Source organism: Engystomops pustulosus, chromosome 6 (assembly GCF_040894005.1).
Source record: "Engystomops pustulosus chromosome 6, aEngPut4.maternal, whole genome shotgun sequence".
Taxonomy (NCBI): Eukaryota; Metazoa; Chordata; class Amphibia; order Anura; family Leptodactylidae; genus Engystomops; species Engystomops pustulosus.
The window spans coordinates 84304220-84328634 of record NC_092416.1 but is presented as its reverse complement, the minus strand read 5'-3'; the positions used below and the strand labels follow the sequence as shown (position 1 = coordinate 84328634).

General features: G+C 37.5%; 1 protein-coding gene across 4 annotated transcripts in view; it reads left to right on the top strand.

Moving 5' to 3' along the window:
• LOC140135392 (myosin-binding protein C, fast-type-like) overlaps window positions 1-24415 on the top strand; it is an 89827-nt gene that overhangs the window by 43174 nt on the left and 22238 nt on the right. For all 4 annotated transcript variants that reach the window (XM_072156868.1, XM_072156866.1, XM_072156864.1 and 1 more), the window contains 15 exons: window positions 6544-6661; window positions 9611-9653; window positions 10239-10307; window positions 12695-12909; window positions 16407-16539; window positions 17167-17291; window positions 17716-17821; window positions 17899-18065; window positions 18155-18320; window positions 19173-19279; window positions 19950-19979; window positions 20595-20734; window positions 21371-21530; window positions 22969-23073; window positions 23950-24138. In XM_072156868.1, coding sequence (XP_072012969.1) covers window positions 6544-6661; window positions 9611-9653; window positions 10239-10307; window positions 12695-12909; window positions 16407-16539; window positions 17167-17291; window positions 17716-17821; window positions 17899-18065; window positions 18155-18320; window positions 19173-19279; window positions 19950-19979; window positions 20595-20734; window positions 21371-21530; window positions 22969-23073; window positions 23950-24138 — 1873 coding nt within the window. The remainder of the gene's footprint in view (window positions 1-6543; window positions 6662-9610; window positions 9654-10238; window positions 10308-12694; window positions 12910-16406; window positions 16540-17166; window positions 17292-17715; window positions 17822-17898; window positions 18066-18154; window positions 18321-19172; window positions 19280-19949; window positions 19980-20594; window positions 20735-21370; window positions 21531-22968; window positions 23074-23949; window positions 24139-24415) is intronic.

Here is a 24415-nt window from a genome sequence, read left to right as displayed (position 1 = left end):
CCCGCAATCGGTGCAAGCAAGCCGTGGGTATTAGCAGTGGGGGTTTGCTTCATATTGCCCCGTGAGCCCTCTTCATACACCCCCCCACACCTCTGCGTCGCACATGTATGGCGTGGAGTGTTAAGGGGTTAAATCTATGCCAGTTATGAGGAGTAATAAATTTCATTTCAGACAGGAAGATGGACCTAATTTATGGCAAAGGCTTTGTCATAAACCCAGTAGGATATTCCGCCAGAGTGCACCCCAATCACAAAATTCAGGTCTGGCTCGACACACCATCTTTAATGCTTGTTTAAATTGATGGCATTTAAATTGATGCAGCACTGTGAGCCACCACTTTGGGGAGGATCTGCACTTCCCCATTACGTCATGGAGAGAGCGTACCCTCCTCAAAATGACAATTGAAACTGTGCTAGTGACTTTTCCAACAGCATTTAAACAGTTAACAACCGCTAGCGGGAGTTGTGGTTTAGGTCCAGATTCAGGTTCGGTACCCAAACCTGAACAGACTTTGAGGTTTGGGTACTCCAATGTCATATAAAAATGAGCTGAGAAGAGTCCTAAGTTTAGAGGCTGCAGGGGGAGTGTCACTTCAGACACCCCTGTGTTTAGTTCTATAGTGCTTAGAGACATGTTTTAGATGAATCTTAACTTTCAGATCACAGGCTTGTGGTTTTTTGATCTACAGAACCAGAGTTACAGAGTTAAAGGCGGCAATTTGTTTTATAAATCTCCAACCATGTATTTCACTGCCTGTATCCCCAATTCTGTTTCTAGGTACTATTAAAGCGAACATAGTATGAAAGAAGTGTAGCCTCTACACTTGACTCATCTCAGGCAAAATATGGATCTGCTCTGCTCATTTTTGTATGGGTAAATGAACTGAGCTTGAACATAAAAGAGGGAATTCTAGAAATTACATTTACTAGTAGTTTAACGGGGTAAAATCTGGTGACAGGTTCTCTTTAAGTTCATCTGTTTTAAGGATGAAAGTAACAAACCTTTTAAAATTTTCAATTTATTAAGAAAAAAAAGGCAACATATCTTTTCCCATTTATTCACCCCCCCAAAAAGCTAAAAAAAAATGCAATTGAGACATTACATTGCAGCCTTGCACAAATACGGACAATGCACTTTCTGTGAACTCCTCCGGACGGGTAAGTGAATGTGCCCCATTAGCTTCTATAAATTTGGTATCTCTGTAATTGTATTGATCCCAGGATAAAGTTACAATTTGGTATCAATGTGCGTGTACACAATTAAATCAGTGTAATCAGTTATATACTGTATTGTTTTAATACATTAAAAAAGAAGAACATGTCTTAAAGCTTTACAGCCAGGTGCAGTTTTCCCAAGTAAGGGAATTGTGTCTGCAAATTACACTGTAAGTGCACACCTACCTCTATAATTACATCTCTGGTTATGAATACTACACTCAACCCGTTATCATGCAGAACTATATGAGTATATCTTGCACCCTCTAGTGGTGTAGGCTTGTTAAGGCAATCATCATCATCATTTTGAGATTTAGTGATGTAATGTTGGCAGACACATCTACACATCAAGGTAACCTGGTGAAAAAATGCTTGATTAGTTTATTCCTTGGGAGGAGGCACAATATATAAAATGAGCAATTACTTTGGTAAAGTAAATCTTCTTCACAAGCAGAATAAAACAGATGGACACACTTCTAAAAATTTTCTAAGATTTTGGTTAAATTTAGAAAAGACAGTCTTAAAATTATTTATCAACAGGTCTGATGCTGGACAGATGGCCATACAGTGCCCCCTATAATGAATACATACTTTGCCCCTATAATAATGAATTAGTACATTACATTCAAAGCCCCCCTATAATGAATACATACAGTGCCATCTATAATGAAAAATACATACTGTACCCCCTATAATTAATACATACAGTTATGCCCCTTTAATGATATAATACATACAGTGCCATCTATAATGAAAAATACATACTGTACCCCCTATAATGTATACATAATTTTATTATTAATTAGTCTGTGGCATCTAGTACCTTGTTCATTATTTCTTCTTCCATCCACATGGTTTATCACAGTTGAATTCACCAACAGATATCTTCATTTCTGCACAACACATTTCCACATTACACCGGTAAAAATACCACAAATCACATGCAGTATAATGTCATCTGGATAACAACACTGCGTTCCTAAAACTATACTGACCATTACCCCCCACACACACACACACATATAGAACATCCACCGTCGTGTCCTCCTAATGGATTATAATACTAGAGTCCTCTGGCATAAATTATCTTATTGTACAGTGCTTTAGAAATTCATTATCCTGCATGCAGCCCCCAGAAAAAATATGTTATTCACAACACCCATGGTTAGTATATACACTAGATCTCCTTAAAGGACACCTGTCATCAGGTCTGTGTCACTTGTCCTATCACTACTACCTGTTGGAGCACCTCACAAGGATCCATCCCAGCCTTTATCTAGTTATTTCATACATTATTCATTGTAAAATCATCTATTTTTTATTATGTAAATGAGGCTGGTCAGAGGCAGTGATGTCACCCCTGTTACCCCTCCCCTCTCCTCCCCCTGCTCATGTCTGTGTGTAATGTATAGTAAAGCATGGCTAGTGTGTGTGCTGCATCTGCTGACATGCTGCATCCTCCTAATATACAGGTGAGAGACACAGGCATCAGCTACACATGAATCTTACATGTTCTGCTGTAACATGGCTGCCTGGAGCTGTTGAATCTCTCCTATACACACACACATGCACACACAGGCTGCAGGGGGCGTGGCCATCAGCACCAGGAAGCACATCCTTATACAGCCTCACATCATTATACAGGCTGTCAGTCAAGCACTGGGGGTGTGGCTGTGCCTCCCACTCATGAATAAGGTGGACAGCTTGAATATACTAATGCTTCATTGGACATTTCACAGGTCATTTGCATACAGCTTTAGGGCCTCATTGCTTAGGGTTACAGGCATGTAGAGGGACAATGAAGGGATAGAGGCAATGCTCTCTAATGGCAGTTTATGAAAATCTATTTAGTTTAGGGGGGTTATTTTGCATGACGGGTTCTCTTTAAATTATAACATACAACACCCCCTAATTAATTTTTACATATACTGTATATACACAAGTATAAGCTGAGTTTTTCAGCACAAAAAATGTGTTGATAAAACCTACCTCAGTATATTTGAGTCTATGAAAAAAACTGTGTACTCGCGTCCAGACGCCGTTGTCGACGCACACACTATAATGTTAGCAAGCGGCTGACGTCATGATGCTAACTATGGCACTGCAGGGAGACACAGAGCTGAAGCCAGAACATCCATGGAAAGAAGATGACCTGCCAGGGGGACGTTAGAAGGTGAGTACACATTTTGTTTTTTGCTTATAGGCTGGGCATTCCTGTGGGAGGGGCTGCAGACTGTATATTGGGAACAGGGGGCTGCAGGCTATATACTGGGGGGCAGAGGCTGCAGGCTATATATTGGGGGAGGGGGCTGCAGGGTTCATATATTGGGGGCAGGGGCTGCAGGCTATATACTGGGGACAGGGGTTGCAGGGTTTATATACTGTGGCCAGGGGCTGCAGGCTATATACCGAGGGCAGGGGCTACAGGCTATATACTATGGGCAGGAGCTGCAGGGTATATCCTGGGGGCAGTGGTTGCAGGCTATATAATGGGGGGCAGGGGCTGCAGATTATATATTTGGGGGGCAGAGGCTGCAGGCTATATACTGGCGGCAGGGATTGCTGGACATATAGTGGGGACAAAGGACTGGTTGCATACTGGGGTAAGAGCTAGCTTTCTATATACAGGGCACAAGGAGCTTCTGATTATATATTGGGGGCGTCAGCTGGCAGGCTTTATACTAGACTTTTATTCAAGTCAGTAGTCAGTATACTAGGCTTTTATTCAAGTCAGCTTTTATTCAAGAGCCTTCCTAATATATCACATGGGGTTTTCGTGTTAGTTCTAGCCATTATGTGTGGGGAAAACCAGGCACTGCTCATCACCTGCCAAATACAATCCCAACAGTGAAACATGTTGGTGGCAGCATGCTAAGGGGGTGTTTTTCAGTAATTGAAGGAAAGATAATTGCAGTCATGTGCAGAGATATATCCTGGATGAAAACTTCTTCCAGAGTTCTCTGGACGTCTTGGAAAAATGCAAATAAGTTTTCCAAGGTGTTAAATGGAAAACAATACCTCCTTTTGCTACCTTGAAAGGCAGCCCCCTTAACATCAAGTATGACTTACAAGAAGTCTAAAAATATGATGTGGGATTAAGCCAAACCAGTATATCTATTCCATAAGGGGGTTTACTCGTATATACTGGTTTGGCTTAATCCCACATCATATTTTTAGACTTCTTGTAAGTCATACTTGATGTTAAGGGGGCTGCCTTTCAAGGTAGCAAAAGGAGGTATTGTTTTCCATTTAACACCTTGGAAAACTTATTTGCATTTTTCCCAGAATTCCCTGGTGGAGCATTATGGCTTTAAGTCTCCACACGCCTTCAAGGTGGCCTTAATTGGCATTGTCTCCTTAAGGAGAACACCTACTGTCTGTCCCTGGAAGTCTTGGGGGAAGGTTCACTTTCTAACAAGACAACGACCCTAAGTACACAGCTGAAATAATAAAGCAGTGGCTTCACATCAACTCTGTGATCATTCTTGACTGACCCAGCCAGAAATCTGACCTAAACCCAATTGAGCATCTCTGGACAGACTAGAAAATGGCGTCTACCAACATTCACTACCCAACCTGAGGAAACTGGAGAGGATCTGCAAGGAAGAGGATCCTCAAATCCAGGTGTGAAAAACTTGATGCATCATTACCATGAAGATTCATGGCTGTAATAGCTGATAAGCTGCTTCTACTCAATACTGATCAATGGGGCCGAATACTTGTGACCATGTGATATTTCAGGTTTTCTTGTTTAATGAATTAGAAAAAAATATCTACATTTCTGTATTTTTCTGTCAAGATGGGATGTAGAGTGTACATTAATGAGCAAAAAAAAAACGTTTTTTTTTTTACCAACTGGCTGCAATGAAATAAAGAGTGAACAATTTAAAGGGATCTGAATAATTTCCAAACCCACTGCACATTGTGTTTTTAAACCTAGAACAATCATATTGCACCAATACAGAAGTAAAAGTTATTTTTATAAATAATAACTTGTGTTGTGCCTTTGAATATTAGTTTTAAACATTAACAAAACAAAATACATGTTGCTACTTACAAAATGCATACATGTCAAAATAGAGTACAAATGCACCATGTGAATGCAGCCTCAATAACATATTATATCCGTTAATCAATATATGCCACCCGTCGTAAAGCTCCCCTAATTATTTAATTAATATATTATTATTATTAATATATATACACCCCCTTCTACTTTACTTTATATACAACCCTTTAATTATTTTTTATGGAGTGCTACCTTAAAAAATAAATCTATTAATGAATTTATATACAGCCCCTTCTTATTTATTTTCAGCCTGACTGAATTTACTAATATACAGATTTATATAACTTATATACAGATTCCACCAATTAAGTAATATAGACGGTCTCTTTGTCACTCACTCTTCCTTTCTGTCCCTCACTCTCCCTAACTGTCTCTCTGTCACTCACTCTCCCTGACTGTCTCTCTGTCACTCACTCACTTTCCCTGACTGTCTCTCTGTCACTCACTCACTTTCCCTGACTGTCTCTCTGTCACTCACTCTCCCTGACTGTCTCTCGGTCACTCACTCACTTTCCCTGACTGTCTCTCTGTTACGCACTCTCCCTGACTGTCTCTCTGTCACTCACTCTCCCTGACTGTCTCTCTGTCACTCACTTTCCCTGCCAGTCTCTCTTTCACTCTCCCTGGCTGTCTCCCTGTCTCTCACTTACTCTCCTTGACTGTCTCTTTGTCACTCACTCTTCCTGCCTGTCTTTCATTCTCTCTCTCTGCCTGTCTCTCTCTGTCTCACTCTCTCTACATGTCTCTCTGTCTCTATCCCTATCCATCTTACCTCACACATAAACTGTCTTATGCTCATTGCTTATAGTAACCAATCAATGGCTACTGTATATGGTGGGTAATATGTGTATTTTGGAAAGCGTGGGTTGAAGATTTTGGTTCAAAACCGAGTCTATGACATTCTCCCTGCGTCACAGAGAGCAGCTGTGCAAAATTTGGTGATTGTAAACACGACGGTACAGATTCCCTTAGCGGACATACATACATACATACACACATACACTCATTTTATATACATTAGATAAATGTAGAGGAAGGTTTCCTTTAAGCATTGTTGTTTGAATGATGGTTGGGTCTCAGTGAAAATGTTCTATTTTTATCCTTTTTAGGGCTATTTTATCCTCCTTCCATCCCATTCAGTAACTATAAGTACAGCTGTGGTACAGCAGAACAATGTCAGGAACAAAACTAACTATTTGGTTAAGACTGTTCTGGACCAGTCCCAGGTTGTAAATAATACTACATTCTTTTTTTCTACAGCTATACCATTTTGGACTGAAGGTTTTCAAAGCAGTTAAAGCTGATAATGGTGCTTACAGATGTGAAGTAAGCTCTCCAGACAACCGTGAAAACTGCACCTTTACCGTTGCAGTTGAAGGTAACAAAACATAGAAATAGTACTACCAAATAGGTCAGTGATATATTTGTAACTCTAAGAGGCTCAACATGCTATGAAAGCAGCTTGTGGCCACGTCCACATGTTGTATTTGAAATGTGTTTAGAAACACAGTGAGGAGGAGCTTGTCCCTGTAGATGAGTAAAGACCTAAACACTTGCCATCAGGAACATGGAATACGTTTATTGCCGGTAAACAATAAAAACACTTTCTGCTCATTCCCGACAGCAAGCGTTCAGATCTAGCTGACTCTCCCTACCTGCCTCTCATAATCTCTCTCTCTGCCTTTCTCTCTCTGTCTTTCACTCTCTGTACCTGTCTCTCTGTTTCTCACTCACGTTCCCTGACTATCTCTCTGTCACTCACTCTCCCTTCTTGTCACTCACTCATTGCCAGTAAACAATGAAAAACACTTTCTGCTCATTCCCAATAGCAAGCGTTCATATCTAACTGCATCTGCGATAGGGAGAAGATCCTCCTCGCTTAAATTTCCAAAGCAATTCAAACACATCATGTGAACGGGACTCACTTTCCATACAAGTTTTAAATTGTATGGGGGGGAATTTATCATTTGCCGTATCTCAAGTCTCGTCCCCCCTGTCATGATAGATTAATCTGTTGGTTGGTTGTGGGCCTTCAGTAACTATGCAGTGTTCTGCCCTTTGTAGTTTTGTGTAAAACCCTGTGTACAGTGCACAAGAAATTGTGATTATTTCAGTGCTTCTGTGACAAAAACTGGCATAGAATCACTGATAAATCTCCCATACAGTTTTTATGTTTTTGCTTCTTGGTACACGTCTGTTGGGCCTCATCTTTTTATAGTACCCAGCAACCCGCAGCACAGTCTGTTTACATAATAAATGACATTTCACATAAAAAGAAGGTTAAAGAGACAAAAATGGTTGCAGTCGTTAAAAAACATAGAAAAAGATCTGTAATAAGGCTTACCAACTTTGAATGTAAGAATACCAATATGTTTTTAACTACTTAAAGGACACCTGTAACCAGATTACTTTTGAGTCTAGGGGGTGGGAGGACTGTTTTTGAATCATTTTCTTGCCTCTTTATTAACAAAATATGAGCTTTGTAAAAGTGCTGGAGGTGCTCAGGCTGACAGTGCCCGAACGCTTCTCCTCTTCCCCAGACTTTAATTTATGCATGCCCCCCGGGTACAAGCCTCCCCTTGCTCCCGGTTTTCTAGATCTATGCTGAAATTGGGTATCAAACATTGTGGAGCGTTTTGGTATTTTATCCGCTGAGAATGTGTACATTTTATGAAAAACACATTCATTTAGCCAAAAAATTTAAATTCCAAAAATGCATCCGATTTTGTTTTATCCACTTTAAAACAAATAAAGGGTTAACAAACTTCCTAAAAGTTGTTTTACATACATTGAGGGTTGTAGTTTCTATAACAGTGTAATTTATGGGGTTTTACTTTCAAGTGAGTTGAAATCTGAGCAGGTCCCCCAATAGCATGATTATAATAATATATAAAAATGGGGATCATTTACTAAGGGCCCGATTACCTGAATTTTTCCGATTTACGCCGATTTCCCCTGAATTGCCCCGGGATTTTGTCGCACGCGATCGAATTGTGGCGCATCGGTGCCAGCATGCACGTGACGGAAATCGGGGGGCGTGACCGAACGAAAACCCGACGGATCTTTAAAAAAAGATGTGTCACGAAAATTGCACTTACCTTCACTCGGCCTGGCTCGGTGTATTTCAGTGCATTCCGATGCTCTTCAGCGCAGCAGCGCCACCTGGTGGATGGCGGAGGAACTACCTTAATAAAACCCGTCCGGACCCGAATCCAGCGCAGAGAACGTGCCGCTGGATCGCGAATGGGCCGGGTAAGTAAATCTGCCCCAATGTGTATTTTATAAAAATGTGAAAAATCACACCTAAAGTTCAAAGCCCCATAACATCCTACAAATATGAGAGGATGCATACAAAACATGTCAACATAAAGCAGACATTTAGTTAAAGTACATCTACCACCAGGATGAATGGTTGTAAACCAAGCATACTGACATACTGGTGACATCCTCTGCCAGGATCTGAAGTTTTAGCTTCTTTTTCTCTGTTTAAAAAAAAAAACTTTTAAACTTATGTAAATGAGCCAAAGGAGCTCCAGACGCCATAGGTGTTAATGGAGCCTGGAGCCCCTCAGGCTTATTTATTTTTAGAAATAAGAGTGGATCCTGCCAGAAGGGCACTAACCATTTTGTCAGTGTGCTTGGTTTACAATCCTTCATCCTGGTGGTAGATGTCCTTTACTGTTAGCTATCAAGTTTTTTTGCTGTTATGAATCTGTTTGGAAAAAGTAGAACATTTTGAATTTAGAAAATCAAGAATTTTTCCAAATTTTCACCAAATATCCATTTTTTTTATAAATAAACGCAAAACATACCACCAAAATTTTTCAACTAACATGAAGTACAAAGTGACACGAAAAAAAAACGTTCCAAAGTTATAACCACTCATAGTGACATCTCAGATTTGAAAAAATGGGCCGTGCTAGGAAGGTGAAAAGTGGATTCAGCGGTAAGGGGTTAATGATATGTTCTAACCTATTATTATTCACATCTGCTTTTGGCTTTGAAAAGTTCACCTGATAAACTGAACAATGAGCGTACTGGCACTGTAGACATTTATGGATTTGATGAAACAATTTTTACACTATTTTATTAAATTTTTTATCATTTACATTTTTTTACAGCAAAATTAACTATTCATCCATCTGTATGTACTGTAATAAAGACATATATTCTGTAATTATGTTATTCATCAGAGAATATTGGAATATAACACTTATTGCATACTGATTCTCTTTATATATCACATGGCCTGGTGTCTGCAATGGCCACCTCGGGAGCAATTGTACTATGCAATTTTTAAAAATAAGAAACCTACCTTTTATTGCAGATGCTGGCGATGATGGTAACATTTTGAAAGCCTTCAAGAGGACGTAAGTTTCTATCTTACTCTTACACGAATCTTACATGTCCCAAGTATTCCTCTCAGTAAAGGGAACACTTAAACAACAATGTTACTCCAAGTTAATGACATTTTTGTGAAATCAACTTCTCTTCTTGACCTCCAGCTGGCCACTTATATCCATGTGTCAAACTTTCAGAAACATACTCTATCAGGATGGTATGACAGCCGTCATCCACACGGTGGTGTTTTGCTTAGAAACTAACACCATACAGGGTGATTGGCATTTGCCAGAGAGCACCCATATTGTTAGATTCAACATTGGTGCCCTATGCTCTTCAAGGATGAAAGTAAGTGGAGATGACATGGAGAATGTTCTGTGGCCTGCAATATACTTGGCAGGGGATAAGTAATGGTGTGAGGAACCCTGACTGCCATCAGTGACTGGAATAAAATCCTCAGACCCACTGTGAGACCATATGCAAGTGCAGCGGGCCCTGGGTTTCTCCTGAATATTTAATTCATTCATTTATTTAGTGTTCCCTTTATTTTTCTCAGCATTGACTGCTTCTTTTTACGACTGATATTTTCTTTCTTTTGATTTCTATATTTTTAGAGCCAGTGGAGATGGAAGACGAGCACAAGATGCCGGGGAACTTGATTTCAGTGCTCTCCTCAAGAAAACGTAACCATATAGTTTTATGTATTCATTTTATCATGTACCACATATGATACTGATATAGAAAGGAATTGTATTATACTCAAATACCTCAAATAAGATTAATATCAAACTTACTCTACTGTAAAATAATATGTAAGGAAAACATGTTTTTTCTATAACAGAAAACCATATTTCCTTGCATTGAAAAGAAGAGCTTAGTAATTATCTACCTTCCATGCTTTTCCATACCCATGTGGGAATTCCCCAACTGATTTGCTAACAAAACAGTAATTTTTTTAATGGGAGTTCTGCATAGGTTCCTGCAACTGAGAGGGTTGGACAATCTTATATAATATTATAATGTTATATTCTTTCTCTCCAAGGATAACTTAGAGACAGTTTTAACAAAGTGCTTTTATATTAATTCAAGTATATTTTATCTAAAAATAATTCTCTGAGATAAAGATATTACAGGGGACCTTTCAATTTTTTCAACATGTCTGTTTAGTAAATACTTATTCTCTTAGATCAAAATTTTGTGTTAGGCTGTACGTCTGTTATCCCTTCCAAAATTTTGTGAATTAACTGGCAGCTAGATGTCACCATCCCCTTGTCAAAGGTTTTAGGCTCTTTACACAGTTACTGTCCAAACATATTGGTGAGCCTTAGTACTCTTTCCCCAATATGTATCATGTGTCAATTTTTCTTTAAAATTTTAGGAGAAATAAGACAGGACTAAAAATAAATATGCCAGTGAAGTTAACATGTTGTATTTAAGAGTAGTGATGAGCGAACCCGACAAAGTTCGAGTTCAGCTGAACCTCAACTTGAAAAAGTCTGCCTCTGGCAGACTGTAACAAAGGTGCCTTAGTTTGCAGCCTTCGGGTCCCAGTTGCCGGCCCCTAGATGACTTCGTAGAGGCCAGCGCTTGAAGCCAATATTTAGATCAGTGCCAGAACCGATAGTGGATTTTAGCGGTAGGTGTTTACTGCATAATGCATCAAACGCCCAGAATGTATGAATAGTTACTGAGACATGAATAGCACTGTGGCATGTTGATATTCTGCTTTGAATCTGCAGCAGATTTACCTTCTCTTATCAAGAGATGTGAAATCCACAGCAGAATATAGATACAAATAAGTGGCAAATCTGCATGTGTTATAAGAGGAGTGGCATTTTCAGAGGAAATCTGCAGCATAAATTACAAACAGCAGATTGTAAACTCAAGTGCAATTGTCAATTTCTGTCCATAAAATATTCCCAAGCTATACATGATATTTGTATATTTGTTACAGGAGTATGTAATGTAAAAGTAGTAGTATTAATACTTGTACATTAACTTTTACACATACATATAAATACAGTAAAAGCAGCTACATTTGTTCTATAGTAAGAATTAGACCCACCTTTGGATGAGTTCCTAGCCATCTCTGGAGGCATGAGCCCTGGACAGCTAATTTACTCAATAGTGATATACAGGGGAAAGCTGTATTCTGGGGAACAGTGTTGCATCCTCCGCTGTTTCAGAGCGGCCCAACTCATGAGCACCCTACCTGGAATAATTTGTGAATCTGGGCCTGTGACCGTGACCTTTTTATTAGAAAACATTTGAGAAACCTCAAACAAAAGTGCCAGAGTGGTGCTATGAGTCCACTATGACCCAGTTTTTAATGAGGATAATATAAAATATGACTATGACTAGAGAATATGAAATATATCATAAATGGGACTACTGTTTGTAGGAACTTTTGTTAACCAAAGAAAATTGCAGTTAAAAAAACCATGTCTCTTGCTTTTGTGAACCAGGACCATATATGTGTTTTGTGAATGTTGCGTATATAATAGTACATGTATGGACCACTACTACCACTACAATTGCACTTAGATTAACCAAGCCAGCATTAGTGCAAGACCCATTTTATGATCAGTTATAGTAAGAAGAATATCCGTTTATGAGAACAGCTGTAGGGGTCTATAGTTTCATAACTGCGATAAACCAAAGGTGCTGTAGGCGGTAGTGCAAGGAAGTAATAAAAACTGTACAAAATATCACCCGGCACTAGCACAAATTAGGTCATGTAGTACAAAGATTTTACTGATATTGCAGAGTAGAAATTATGTCTTTCTGGGAAGACCCCTTCATCAAGTATCAGGACATCTGCTATCTTGTTATCTGAAGAAGGGAGTGTCCCCAAAACACGTCATTTCTTGACAGCTATATGAGTAGAAACGTTCTTCCACATAAGTTGACCAGTGCTGGTGTCTGCTGATTTTCAACAATTTCTATTACATTTTTATTTTATCAGGGTGCACGTTATTTTCTTTGATTTTTTCTTAACCACATTTTTTTCAGTATTAGAAATAATTTATTTTCAGTTTTCTGAATGTTGTCTTTTCTCCGTTTATTTAAGTGAGAGAGAGAAAAAAGAAAAAGTTGAGAAAAAAGTTGAGAAAAAAAAAGATGATGATGACCCCATGGCAAACATCCCTCCACATGTCTTGGAAATATTAAGAAATGCCAAACCAAACGAATATGAAAAAATTGCCTTTCAGCATGGTATCACTGATCTAAGAGGAATGCTGAAACATCTCAAGAAAAAAAGGGTTGAAGTGCAGAAACAAGATGGTAAGTATGTGGTTTGCTTTTGGGTTGAGGACTATTACCAATACATGTTCTCTATGTAAAAAAGAGAATATGGTGCAGTTAGATCTGATTTGTTCTCTATCTTAGAAAGCAATCTTAAGAACAGTGCTCTGTTGAGATTTAGATTTTTATACAGTCATATACACTAGAGGAGTTTTCCTTTTTTAGTTCTGATTAATTTGTTGTGCTTTATTTAGGCTTGTGGTTGTTGTTCTTTTATACTGTACAATTAAAAAAAATGTTATAACATACAATCATATAATGAAGATGTGCATACAAGGACAGATTCAATGCCCTAGTAAGAAACCTCTCACTCAGCCAAACCAGCTCCCTACGCTGTAATGAGGAGACCCAACCAGTCGAAACTGCACTGTCTACAGTTGGGAGTCTGTTCCTTCTGGAATAGGTATACTGGTTTGGTTTTAATCCTGCATCATGTCATAAGGTTTCCCTAAGGTCATGCTTAATGTAAAGGGAGCTACCTTACAAGGTTGATAAAAGAGGTGTGGTTTTCCTTTTCCTATCCTAGAAAACTAATTTGCATGTTTTCCCAGCATCCCCTAGTGGAGCATCCATGGCTATAAGTCTCTATAAGCTTACAAGTCATCCTTAATTGTCAGTCTCCGTTTGGAGAACTCCTACTTCCCAACCACATATAGTACAGAGCATACAATTATGGTAATATGGTGTAGAAGGTAAGCTTAATCTGAGTGTTCACGGCTCTGTGGAGAAGTAAAGTCTGCTCTACATCACAACCTAAATTAGGGTAGGCACCATATTTCCATAAAGGGTAAAAACAGAATGTTTATATGTGTACATCCAGAAGTACAACCAATAACCAAAATACATGAACCTGAAATACAAAACCTGAGATAGACTAGCTAAATAGCATTTACTCTTGGCAATGAAGGCACGTGAGCCAGATTTCCCAATCTTTTCTAAACTTCGCGTACGGTATTTACATTATTAAATTGCCTTCTTGCAAGTACAGCTGATATTTACCGGGCTAACTACCTCCTCAATTTGGACATAAAGGTTCTTTCCAAAGTCTGGGGATTATCAGCTTGGCCACCATGATAATGTGCATGATCATTACTCTGCAGGTGGCAGAAAATTTGTTAACATCTATGAATAATAGGGTTGTGGATGGGACTATTGTAGTGTTGATACAAGGTAGTGGACACTATTCCCAAGATCTCAGGACATAGTCTGCGCAGAAAACTACTACCACAGCTCATTCCAACAAAGAGGAAAATAAGATGGGAATATTTTATTGACCCTTGAGGATGGAAAGAAAACATCTCATATGAGTTTTTGTTATAGTCTCCTGATGGAATGTGCACCTGAGGTTATTATTAGCTAGATTAATAGCTTCCAATCATTGTTTCTCCGTAAAGGATGTATTTAGGTTGGGTTCCCATTTTAACATGTATGGAAAGACAAGTTTGGAAAAGGAACTTTTCTCTCCTAGTGTAATACCAGAGGGGGGACACAGTTGCTAAAGGATCTTATTGTTGTTTTCTGGGGTGGTGTTTTTTTAAGAAAGTTACACAACTTAAGGTAGGCATAGAAGCTTCTGCTTATTATAGATATCTGTATAAGTATGTTGAAGGGGGCTCTAGTATCTCCGGACATTGTTTCCTTAATAGAAGGGCCATGGAGTAGTATGTATGATATCAATGATAAGTTCTAACAGGTTCATCTGGAGTTGTTAAGGGAAAATAGTTTCTATGTTAGTCTGATGCTCGAGTACGGTTTTCCAATTGCCATCTCGGTCTTGAATGGTTAAATTGTTTTGATATGCCTTTGCAATAAGGCAGCAGATGTTATCCATTGAGTGTACCACCAGTATTGTGATTAGTCCAGAATGGCTGCATTGTGATAGGTTGGAAGGCTAAGGCCTCCAGTTGATTTTTTTTTAGCCAAAATCTTAAAAGCGATTCTTGTATGTTTGCCTTGCCAAATGAATTAATGAACTAATTTGCAGTTAGCTTTAGAGAAGAATGCATTAGGGATAGGTATTTAAATAGTGAGGAAAATATATAAGTATTTTACATTAATACATATTTTGGTAAAACCATGATTTTGGAGGTCACTATGCGGCCATACCTAGAAAACATACAGTATATTTGTAATAGTTATCTATTTCTGAATTAATATCAGTTAGAAGTGGTAGGTAGTTTGCTCTATTGTTGTTATTCTAAGTGTTCTGATTTGATATTTTTAATTTTACCTACATTTGTAAATTTTAGTTAGAACCGAATAAAATAATATTAACATAGTTTGGGGTGTCGTTAATCATCATCATTGAGTCAAAGATAATTTATTTTCTTGGAATTACTTTTTTACAGTCATAAAATATGCTGCAGTTTATCTGCTATTGAATTCAATATTAGTAACTTATATATAGGTAATCAATGCGTGGTCCAGGAATCCACTGTATAGTGTTTTAGCAGGGAAACTATAGCTCAGCCCCCAAGCAGAGAAGTGGTTTTGTGATTGTACTTACAGCATGTGGTGTTAAAGGGGTTTTCCCACAACAGAATATTCTCACATTTCAATCTCCTCGTGATAGTTACACAATAAAGATCATTTTCACCCCTTACTTTACAATTTTACTAAGTGTTATCGCTGTTTTAGCTCCTATCACTCCCTAGGCTGCAAAATCCCAGGGTGTGGGCAGGGCCGCTCTAAGCGGACACATTATGATCCATCTAGTTCTGTGGGGTGACAGTGTGGATACATTATCAGGTAACAGGTGTAAATACACTTTAATTTGGCTTCTGACATTGTACTTACACACTGACACATAGAAAGAGAGAGATGAGACAGATCAGAGATGCATGAGATAACGATTACACATGGCATGACAGACAGAAGCTGACAGACTTTTACACTGCCAGCTCTGTTACATCTCAAAGATATGTGCCTGCCCCTTCCCACATTTCACTTATCTCCTTGTAGTTTGTAGCTTCCCTCTGCTCAATGTGCTGGCAGGAAGTGATCACTGTGAGCACCATACAGGCACTGAAGGTGGCGTGAATACAGGCTCAGAGCAGAAAGACACAGAAAGTCAGCAAACACAACAAAATCCAAGATGGGGGCCTGACCCTAAAGTCAGAAGTTACAGGGTTGTGTTTAGGGGCAACTGAAATTTTGTACACCAGGACTGATAGAGACAGGTTGGACTTGTATCTGTGAAATGCTGCATTTTTGTTAATAACAGTGAAATAGAGAATGTGTTATTTTGTTATCCTGAGTACAGATAAGAAACTTGTCTTCATGGGAATAATCATTTAAGCATTAAGTGTTTATTTGTATATTTTTATGTTTGCATTCTGTTTCCTCAGATTTAATTATTTTCTTTTTTCTTGCTTTATGTATTAAGTCATATTGTATATTTTTTTAATGAAATTATTTATGGGATTGGATATAGGATTTTTTTTACGATTAATTGAAATTCTTGTTGAATTCTGCAGCTTTTACAAGGAGGCTTGATAACTGTTATACAGTAGACAAACATCAGAAGATCAAATTACAAGTAGAGGTCTCAAATCCTGATCTTCCTGTAAAATGGCTAAAAAATGGACAAGTGATAAAACCCAGTGCCAAGTAAGGAAAATGAAATAATTTGATTTGTGTTAAGCTAGCGAAAAGTTTTGTAACCTTAAAAATGCATGATAGATACAAATAGTGAAAAGAAATGTATGGACGCTAGCTGGACTGCCAATCTTGTTCACCAAATTTGAGATCATTTGAATATGCACAGGGCAGTAATGGAATGATTTCATTAAATAACCTGGGCTATTATCTACTAATGCCCGTTAATACTAATTGTCACCTCTAGTAATGTACACAGTACTGAGTACCTGCAAACTAAGTATGATAACCTATTAACATGTCTGAAGTACTTAGATTTTCACTTTCAATTTAGACATACTTTTCCACAAATCCCTATGCAAGGCTTTATTAACCTGGAATGCTTCATACTAATTCCATTTGTACCCTAAATATGCGGCATACTTTAATTTCAGAGTATTCTCAGCAACAAGAAAAATTCTAGTTTATCGCTTCAGTCTCTGTTCCCCTAAATTACTTAAGCTTTGCTAGTGTACTTGCTCATGAGTAACAATGATTACTGTAGTTGGCTAAATAATAGTTCTAATTATTCAATTCAATATCAGAAACAGAAAATATTTCATCATATTAACATAATGCCTTTTTCCTGTCTATTCACAGATATGTATTTGAGAATATTGGCCTTAAAAGAATTCTCACCATTAATAAATGTAGCCTGGCAGATGATGCAGTCTACGCTTGTGTTGTTGGTGATGACAGGTGTGAAACAGAGCTTTATGTTAAAGGTAAAAGAACTCTAAGACCTCTACAGATATAGAATTTCTCCTTAAAATTTTAAGTGAAACCTCTCCAAAAATTGGTTTGTGTGTTCCTTTTACTGGGATTTTTAGCAGTGTGGGTGTGTGGTTGTAATAACAGACATAAAATGTGCACAAGAAAACAAGTCGAGGATTATGTGAAATAACTTAAAAGAGCAAATTTATTATCTACATTTATGGCTTATCTATATATTATACCTAGAAATGTCTGACCCGCCTCTCCGACCCCTTGTTCCAACTGCTGTCATAACCAGGCACTGAGGTGTCAATAAGGAAACAGTGAGGAAACGGATATCAATAAACTTGAGATACTAGCATCAACTGTCCATTTCCAAACCCACATGTAAAATGCTTTTTTAAAATTTAGTTTAATTTTTTTTTTGTATTTTAGAGCCTCCAGTGACAATTGAAAAACCTCTTGAGGACCAACAAGTATTTGTAGGGGATAAAGTGGAATTAGAAGTGGAGGTTTCAGAGGAGGGGGCACATATTATCTGGTAAATCTAGTAACTTTGTGTGTTTTTACAACTTTTATTGTAATGTAATTAATCTAATAAGCTTTGTCATTGTAAAGGATGAAAGATGGTGTAGAGCTGACGCGTGACGAAATGACCAAGTACCGTTTTAGAAAAGATGGCAAAAAACACACTTTGATCATTAATGAAGCCAATAAGGATGACACCGGAAGATATTCAGTGGAAACTACTGGGGGACAATGTGAAGCTGACCTTGTAGTGGAAGGTACTGATGTGAAGACCTCTTCTGTTTGTGAATGATTGATTTTAATACATATTTTAAGCTAAAGCTCATTTAGTTTATATTTCATGCAGATAAGAAGCTTGAAGTCTTAAAGGGAATTGCTGACTTGACAGTAAAAGCAGCTGAACAAGCTGTCTTTACATGTGAAGTTTCTGATGCAAAAGTGACTGGTAGGTGGCTGAAAAATGGAGTGGAGATTCGACCAAGCAAACGCATAACAATGAGTCACAAGGGCAGGTAAGAAGCTGAATTCACAAATCGAATCCATCACCTAGTCTTCCAAAAACAAGTGGAGGTTCTATTATTGTCAATAAAAACTGTAGCATTTTTTAGGACACAAGTCTCCATAGTCATTGAGAATAGCATTAACATATTTTACTACAGATGCAGTAGACTGATTTTAATCATGTTATATGACATAATGTACAGTTTGTAGTACACTGGGGGCAAACCTATGGAGCATGTGCCAGAGCACTCAGAGCCCTCTCTGTGGGTATCCATTCTGTCACCTCAGCACAGAGTTCACCACAAAAGTTGGGTGACTCAATGCCTCTTCCGGTATGTGCTTTTTTAAAGCAGCACTACCTTGGTTATCTGGGACTGTAAGAGGAGAAAGGAGGTGTGGACAGCGCTACATTATCATTGAAGCTCCTGTTCCAGGCCCCGCAATTCATCCCGTTGAAGGAGGCTCCGTAGGGAAGCTACAATGATAATCCGAATTTTCCCTCCTTCTTTCTGTGGTCCTCATGATGCTTACATGGTTGAAAGCTGTGGTAGAGCAGTAAGCAGAGAGTTACTGATTAAATTGCCGTGTTGGCACTTTACAAAAAATAAGTGGGATTTTAGTTGTAGTTTGAGCACTCAGCCTCAAACCTGTTTATCATCTATGATTTAGTACATGATCTTATACATAAGTAACTTGCTGTTTTATCCCAATACACCTTTTTTTGAGTTAAGGCATATTTTTCAAAATTGATTAAAGCATGATTTACATCTTTTACAGTATACTATAGTAATGATCTGTTTCCCCTGTCCAGTCCAAGAATGAATTTCTATCTGGTAAATATGTCCATTATTAATTCTATACAGAGTCCATAAATTGGTGATTGATGACGTCAGACCAGATGATGAAGCTGATTACACTTTTGTACCTGATGGATATGCTTTGTCTTTGTCTGCTAAACTAAACTTCCTCGGTAAGGCATTATATTGCGGAATACAAGATTTTTTGGATCTTATCATTGGGTTAATATACAGTTTATGATAAAAGTGCATGTTTAAATTTTTTTGTGTTATTATTCTTTTCATTTCTGTTAAGGAAATATTGAGAGGGCTCGTATGCTGAGCCCTGTCCATAATGACCAGGTGCTTGCTGCACATTGCAGCAAACATCCAAGGGTAACCACCACAATTAGTTCTGACAACAGTTACCAGCACATGGGAGCCATTATATTTGCTTGGTATTGCCATGATCATACCAACTCAAAGAATAAAGGGGAACTACCATTTGTTGTGCACAGTGAAATCTGTAAAAACAGAGCCTACAACAAAATGGTACAATTGCGGTTTTCCTCTAATTTCACTGCATTTGGAAATTTTTTCTCGCTTCCCATTATACAAAATGGAATATTAAATACTCTCAATAGGAAGTACAATTTCTTATGTAGAAAACAAGCCCTCACAGAATTCTGTACATGAAAAAATCACAAAAAAGTTTCTGAAGATTTTTTAAAGGTGGGTAGTGAAAAATGAAAACACAAAACAAAAAAGGACCAAGTCATTAAGGGGTTAATAAAAATTGTAATAAATGCAGCAAATAATAGCAAAATGCAGTATGTAACTAACTCAAAATCTTTTTTTTTTCAGAGGTTGTAATTGAATATGTTCCACTTGAAGGTACGGTCATTACAAAAACCTTAGATTCTGATATTTTAATGTTTTCTAACTTAAACAGGTTTTCCACAAAAACAAGTTAGGCCATATCCACTGGATAGGGCCTAACCTACTGATCGGTGGAGGTCTCAGTGCTGGGATCACGAGAGGTCCTCTGGGGTCCAGGTACCTCTATCAGACCCCTCATCTCTCCCCTAGATTAATGGAGCAAACGGCTGCACATGACTGTTCTTCTCCATTCATCTCTAAGGAGATGACGTAGATCGCCTAGCCACACACTCTGCATTCTCCGTCAGCCCCGTAGAGATGAATGGAGCACAACGGTCATATATTAAATTGCATTAAAAATGCAGAAAAATATGTTTAAGAACCCAACAATAATGATTACAATTGTAATATCACAGACTGTGACCATGGTGACCATTGGCTGCCTACCACATTTTTCAAATCATGACTCCTCAAAACAAATAATTTAAAAATTACCATATAATTTACTTAATTCAATAACAAAAAATGAGAATATTACATTTTACATATTATAAGGTCTTACATATACAAAGTTTTTATAAATATATATATATTCATACATATTTAAAATTATATTTGTATTTTCTCAAGAACCACCCAAAATTCATCTTGACTGCACTGGAGGAACACCTGTCAACACCATTATAGTTGTGGCTGGAAACAAGTTACGTTTCGATGTCCCAATAACTGGAGAACCTGCACCAACAGTCACATGGTTCAAGGAAAATATTGTAAGTTCCTATAATTAGAAAGATTATTATTACTAGTGACACTGATCTAGAAGATTATATCTTGTATAATGAGATATGTTCATTTTGATTTAAATGAAAACACCAAAAATGAACCAAAAGGGGATAATATCAAATATACTTATTGAGCATGCTTTAAACAAATCAGACTACACAATAGTAAAAATTCATTCTAAAACATGAATGGTGATATAGCAAGGTAAGCCTACAGGACAAAGGCGGTTCCAAAGCCTGTGGGTGTATACAAAACCTAACAATATAAATGGATTTTTCCCACAGCTGTATAACCCATGTCTGCTGAAAAAACAATACTCCTATAATAAAACACTAGTAAGTAAATAGTGAGTAACAGATATAGACTGCTTGTTGTTGGGGGAGCTTAGGAGGAACCTGAATCTACCCAAACTGTTTGCTTAACCCTTTACTCACTGTTAGTAGTACTTGGTGTGTGTATAAGATTCCACACATGATACATGATGAAATGTCAAGGAACATTGGCTCTAATCTCTATCTTGCATCAGGATCTCTTGGTTAGATGAAATTTTTAGCACGATATATTAAACAAATCAGCAGTTTATATTTTGCACCTGCTATAAAATGTATCTTCATTTGCTACAGGAATTTACTGATATTGACGGCAGAGTACACATTGAACCAAAACCTGATTTAAGCAGCTTTGTCATAGATGGAGCAAAGCGAGAGGATGAGGGCAACTATCGGATTGTTGTTACCAATCCTTCTGGAGAAGATAATGCTACAATATATATTAAAGTTGTAGGTAAGTAGTTATGGGTATTCTGTCTATTTTTATTATTTTTTATTTATTTATTTTCTATGCCTCTTTTCTCTTTTTTTCCCTCCCTTTTATTTTCAATACCGTACAGGTTTATGTGCAAAATTTTATACATGTAAAGCATGTGAAATAATTCCAATTTAGTTTTTAAAACAGGGTGCATGAAAAAAATCCTTCTTCCACACCTGCCCTGGACCAGGTGCAGATTTGCGCCTAAAAAGTCACAAAAATATGCCAAAAAAAGTGCTACATAAGTGAAAAGTCGCACAGAACATCTGGAAAATAAAGGCATATAAAGCACACTGCACAAGTTGCAGACCAAGGTGTACTCAAAAAACAAAGATCTATTTTATTAGAGACTGCAACAAGAAAGAAGTTATCATTGAAAGCTTACCAGTTTGATCTAAAATGAAAAAATTTTACAGAGTGCAGATTTGATTTAGCGAAACACAGAGAATACATGAGATGGAACCACAGCAACACATTGGTCTCATGTCCACAAAAGTGTAAAATGGATGAAAGGTGTCATTTTTTTCAATCAATTAAACACCACTGCACATTGCTGAAGATCTGTGGCACACTTTTAGAGATACCAAATTCTCCATATGTTGCAACACAGTAGTAATGCAGTATATGGTAGGAACAGTCAGACTTCCTTGGGTAAAAGTATCATAGAGGTCTAAAAAATAGACAACCCTTCTAAGTACAGAATGTTTTCATTTTTAAAATGTTCTAAAATGCACAAAAATGTCTGAATTTGATATTCTCATGATCATACCAACCCAAAGAATAAATGAGATTTGTTATTTGGAGCACACGGGAAAACTTGTAAAAACACATATACAAAAATGTCACCGCATTTTGAATTTTTCCTGCTCCCCAGTATGTGGCATGGAATATTAAATACTATGGAAGTACCATTTGTTATGCAGAAAACAAGACCTGTACAAAGAAATGATATACCATATATACTCGAGTATAAGCCTAGCGTTTCCGCACAAAAAAATGTGCTGAAAACCCAAACTCGGCTTATACCCGAGTAAAAAAATATAGGTTTTGCCAGGTTTTTGTGGTAAAATTAGGGGCCTCAGCTTATACTTGGATTGGCTTATACTCGAGTATATACAGTATTTTTGAAGAAAGGGAGTGAAACATGGAAACACAAAACCAAAAAAGTCTTTTTTTTCTTTTAGTGTAATGATATTCTGCATCATTTTGCAGATCAGGGATACATATACAGTACAGCTTACAAACTTACCAATACACTAAATATGTTGTAATTTACATCCCAAAGAGTTTCTCCTTATATCAACCTCACTTAATTGTATTACATGATTCCAACAGACAATATAGTTATAAGTTGTTATGCGTTTTCCAATAAATTAGATAGTTTCAGAAATTAATACTTGTTTGTTAATTTCAGATGTTCCTGATCCTCCACAAAATATTAACATTGTTGCTGTTGGGGAGGACTGGGCTGATGTTGTTTGGGAACCACCTTCATATGACGGTGGACAAGAAATTCTAGGTAAGAAATGTGTGCTTAAATACTTTCTAAACTTTACATTAAGTTTGCTACCAACATATTAGTAGGTGACCTAGAAAAGTAAGAAACATTACTTCAGCACTGAGCTCTTCAAAATCCTTGACATTCCATAGACTATGAAATACACAAGAGATGACAAAGTCGATTGGGGACAGTGGGCTGTATGGTGCTTTAGGAGGATAAGTAAAATGGAAGGAATGTCCAAATTGTCAAATGCTGCCTTTTCCACTAGTAGCCTTTTTTGTCAGTCTTTCAGTTGTTCTAAAATAACTGCTTTGTGTCAGAGCAGTCAGTTCTGGATACAAGGTCGTCCGTCTGAGTTCTGCCTGGTTATCTTTTTTATAGGTATTTCTATTCTAGAACATTAAGAGGTCTTTGCAAATTTAGACATCTGGGTGTGTAATCTATTGATTGTTTGGTTGGAAATGGTAAAGTACAAATGCATTGTATAAAAAAAAGAATTGGTAATAAATAGACATAGGCTTTGCTGAGTTTGACCAAACCCGATCCTGAAAAATTGGTTCTGGTTCGGATACCCAAATGCTCACCCCCACTGGTTACAACCACAAATAGTCAAACCCACCAGTATGCTGCATGGATCAGAATATTGTGGTTCGGGTCAACTCATCACTATCGACTAGCAGCAATGGCTTTCCTAAGTTGTCTTTGCTTCTTAGAATCGTGTTAACTGCCGTCTAACAGCCAAATTTTCATTTAATTTTCAGCCAAAAGTCATTCAATATAGATCTTACACAAATGTGACCATTACACACGTGTTAATAAACCTCAACCTTGCCGAAGTATAGTCATAACCAATTTAGAAATTGTCTGAAAGTGTTTGTTTTTTACATTCTTTAGGATATTACATAGAAAGAAAAAAGAAAGGCAGTCAACGTTGGATGAAGATGAACTTTGAAGTCTACAATGACACTAAATATCAGTCAACTAATATGATTGAAGGAGTCTTGTATGAAATTAGAATCTATGCTGTTAATGCAATTGGCATTTCACAAGAAGCCAATACCACCAATCCATTCATGCCTATTGGTAAAGACTTTATAATATCAGAATATAAATGATTTGACTAACCGTTGTCACATTCAAAGTTAAAAAGGCCAGGGATTCCTTTCTTAGCTGTAGCAATATTACATGTTATAGTCCTGCTGATCCAAGCATTTATAGTGATAACCAGATTTGGAATGGGAAAGAAGTTATTTGGCCTAAAGTAACCTCTGATAGGATTGTGTTCTGTAACCAATGAAGGTTATTATAGAGTTAGAAGCTACAACCTTCTGAGTCTCATCTGATGCTTGCAAGTACATAC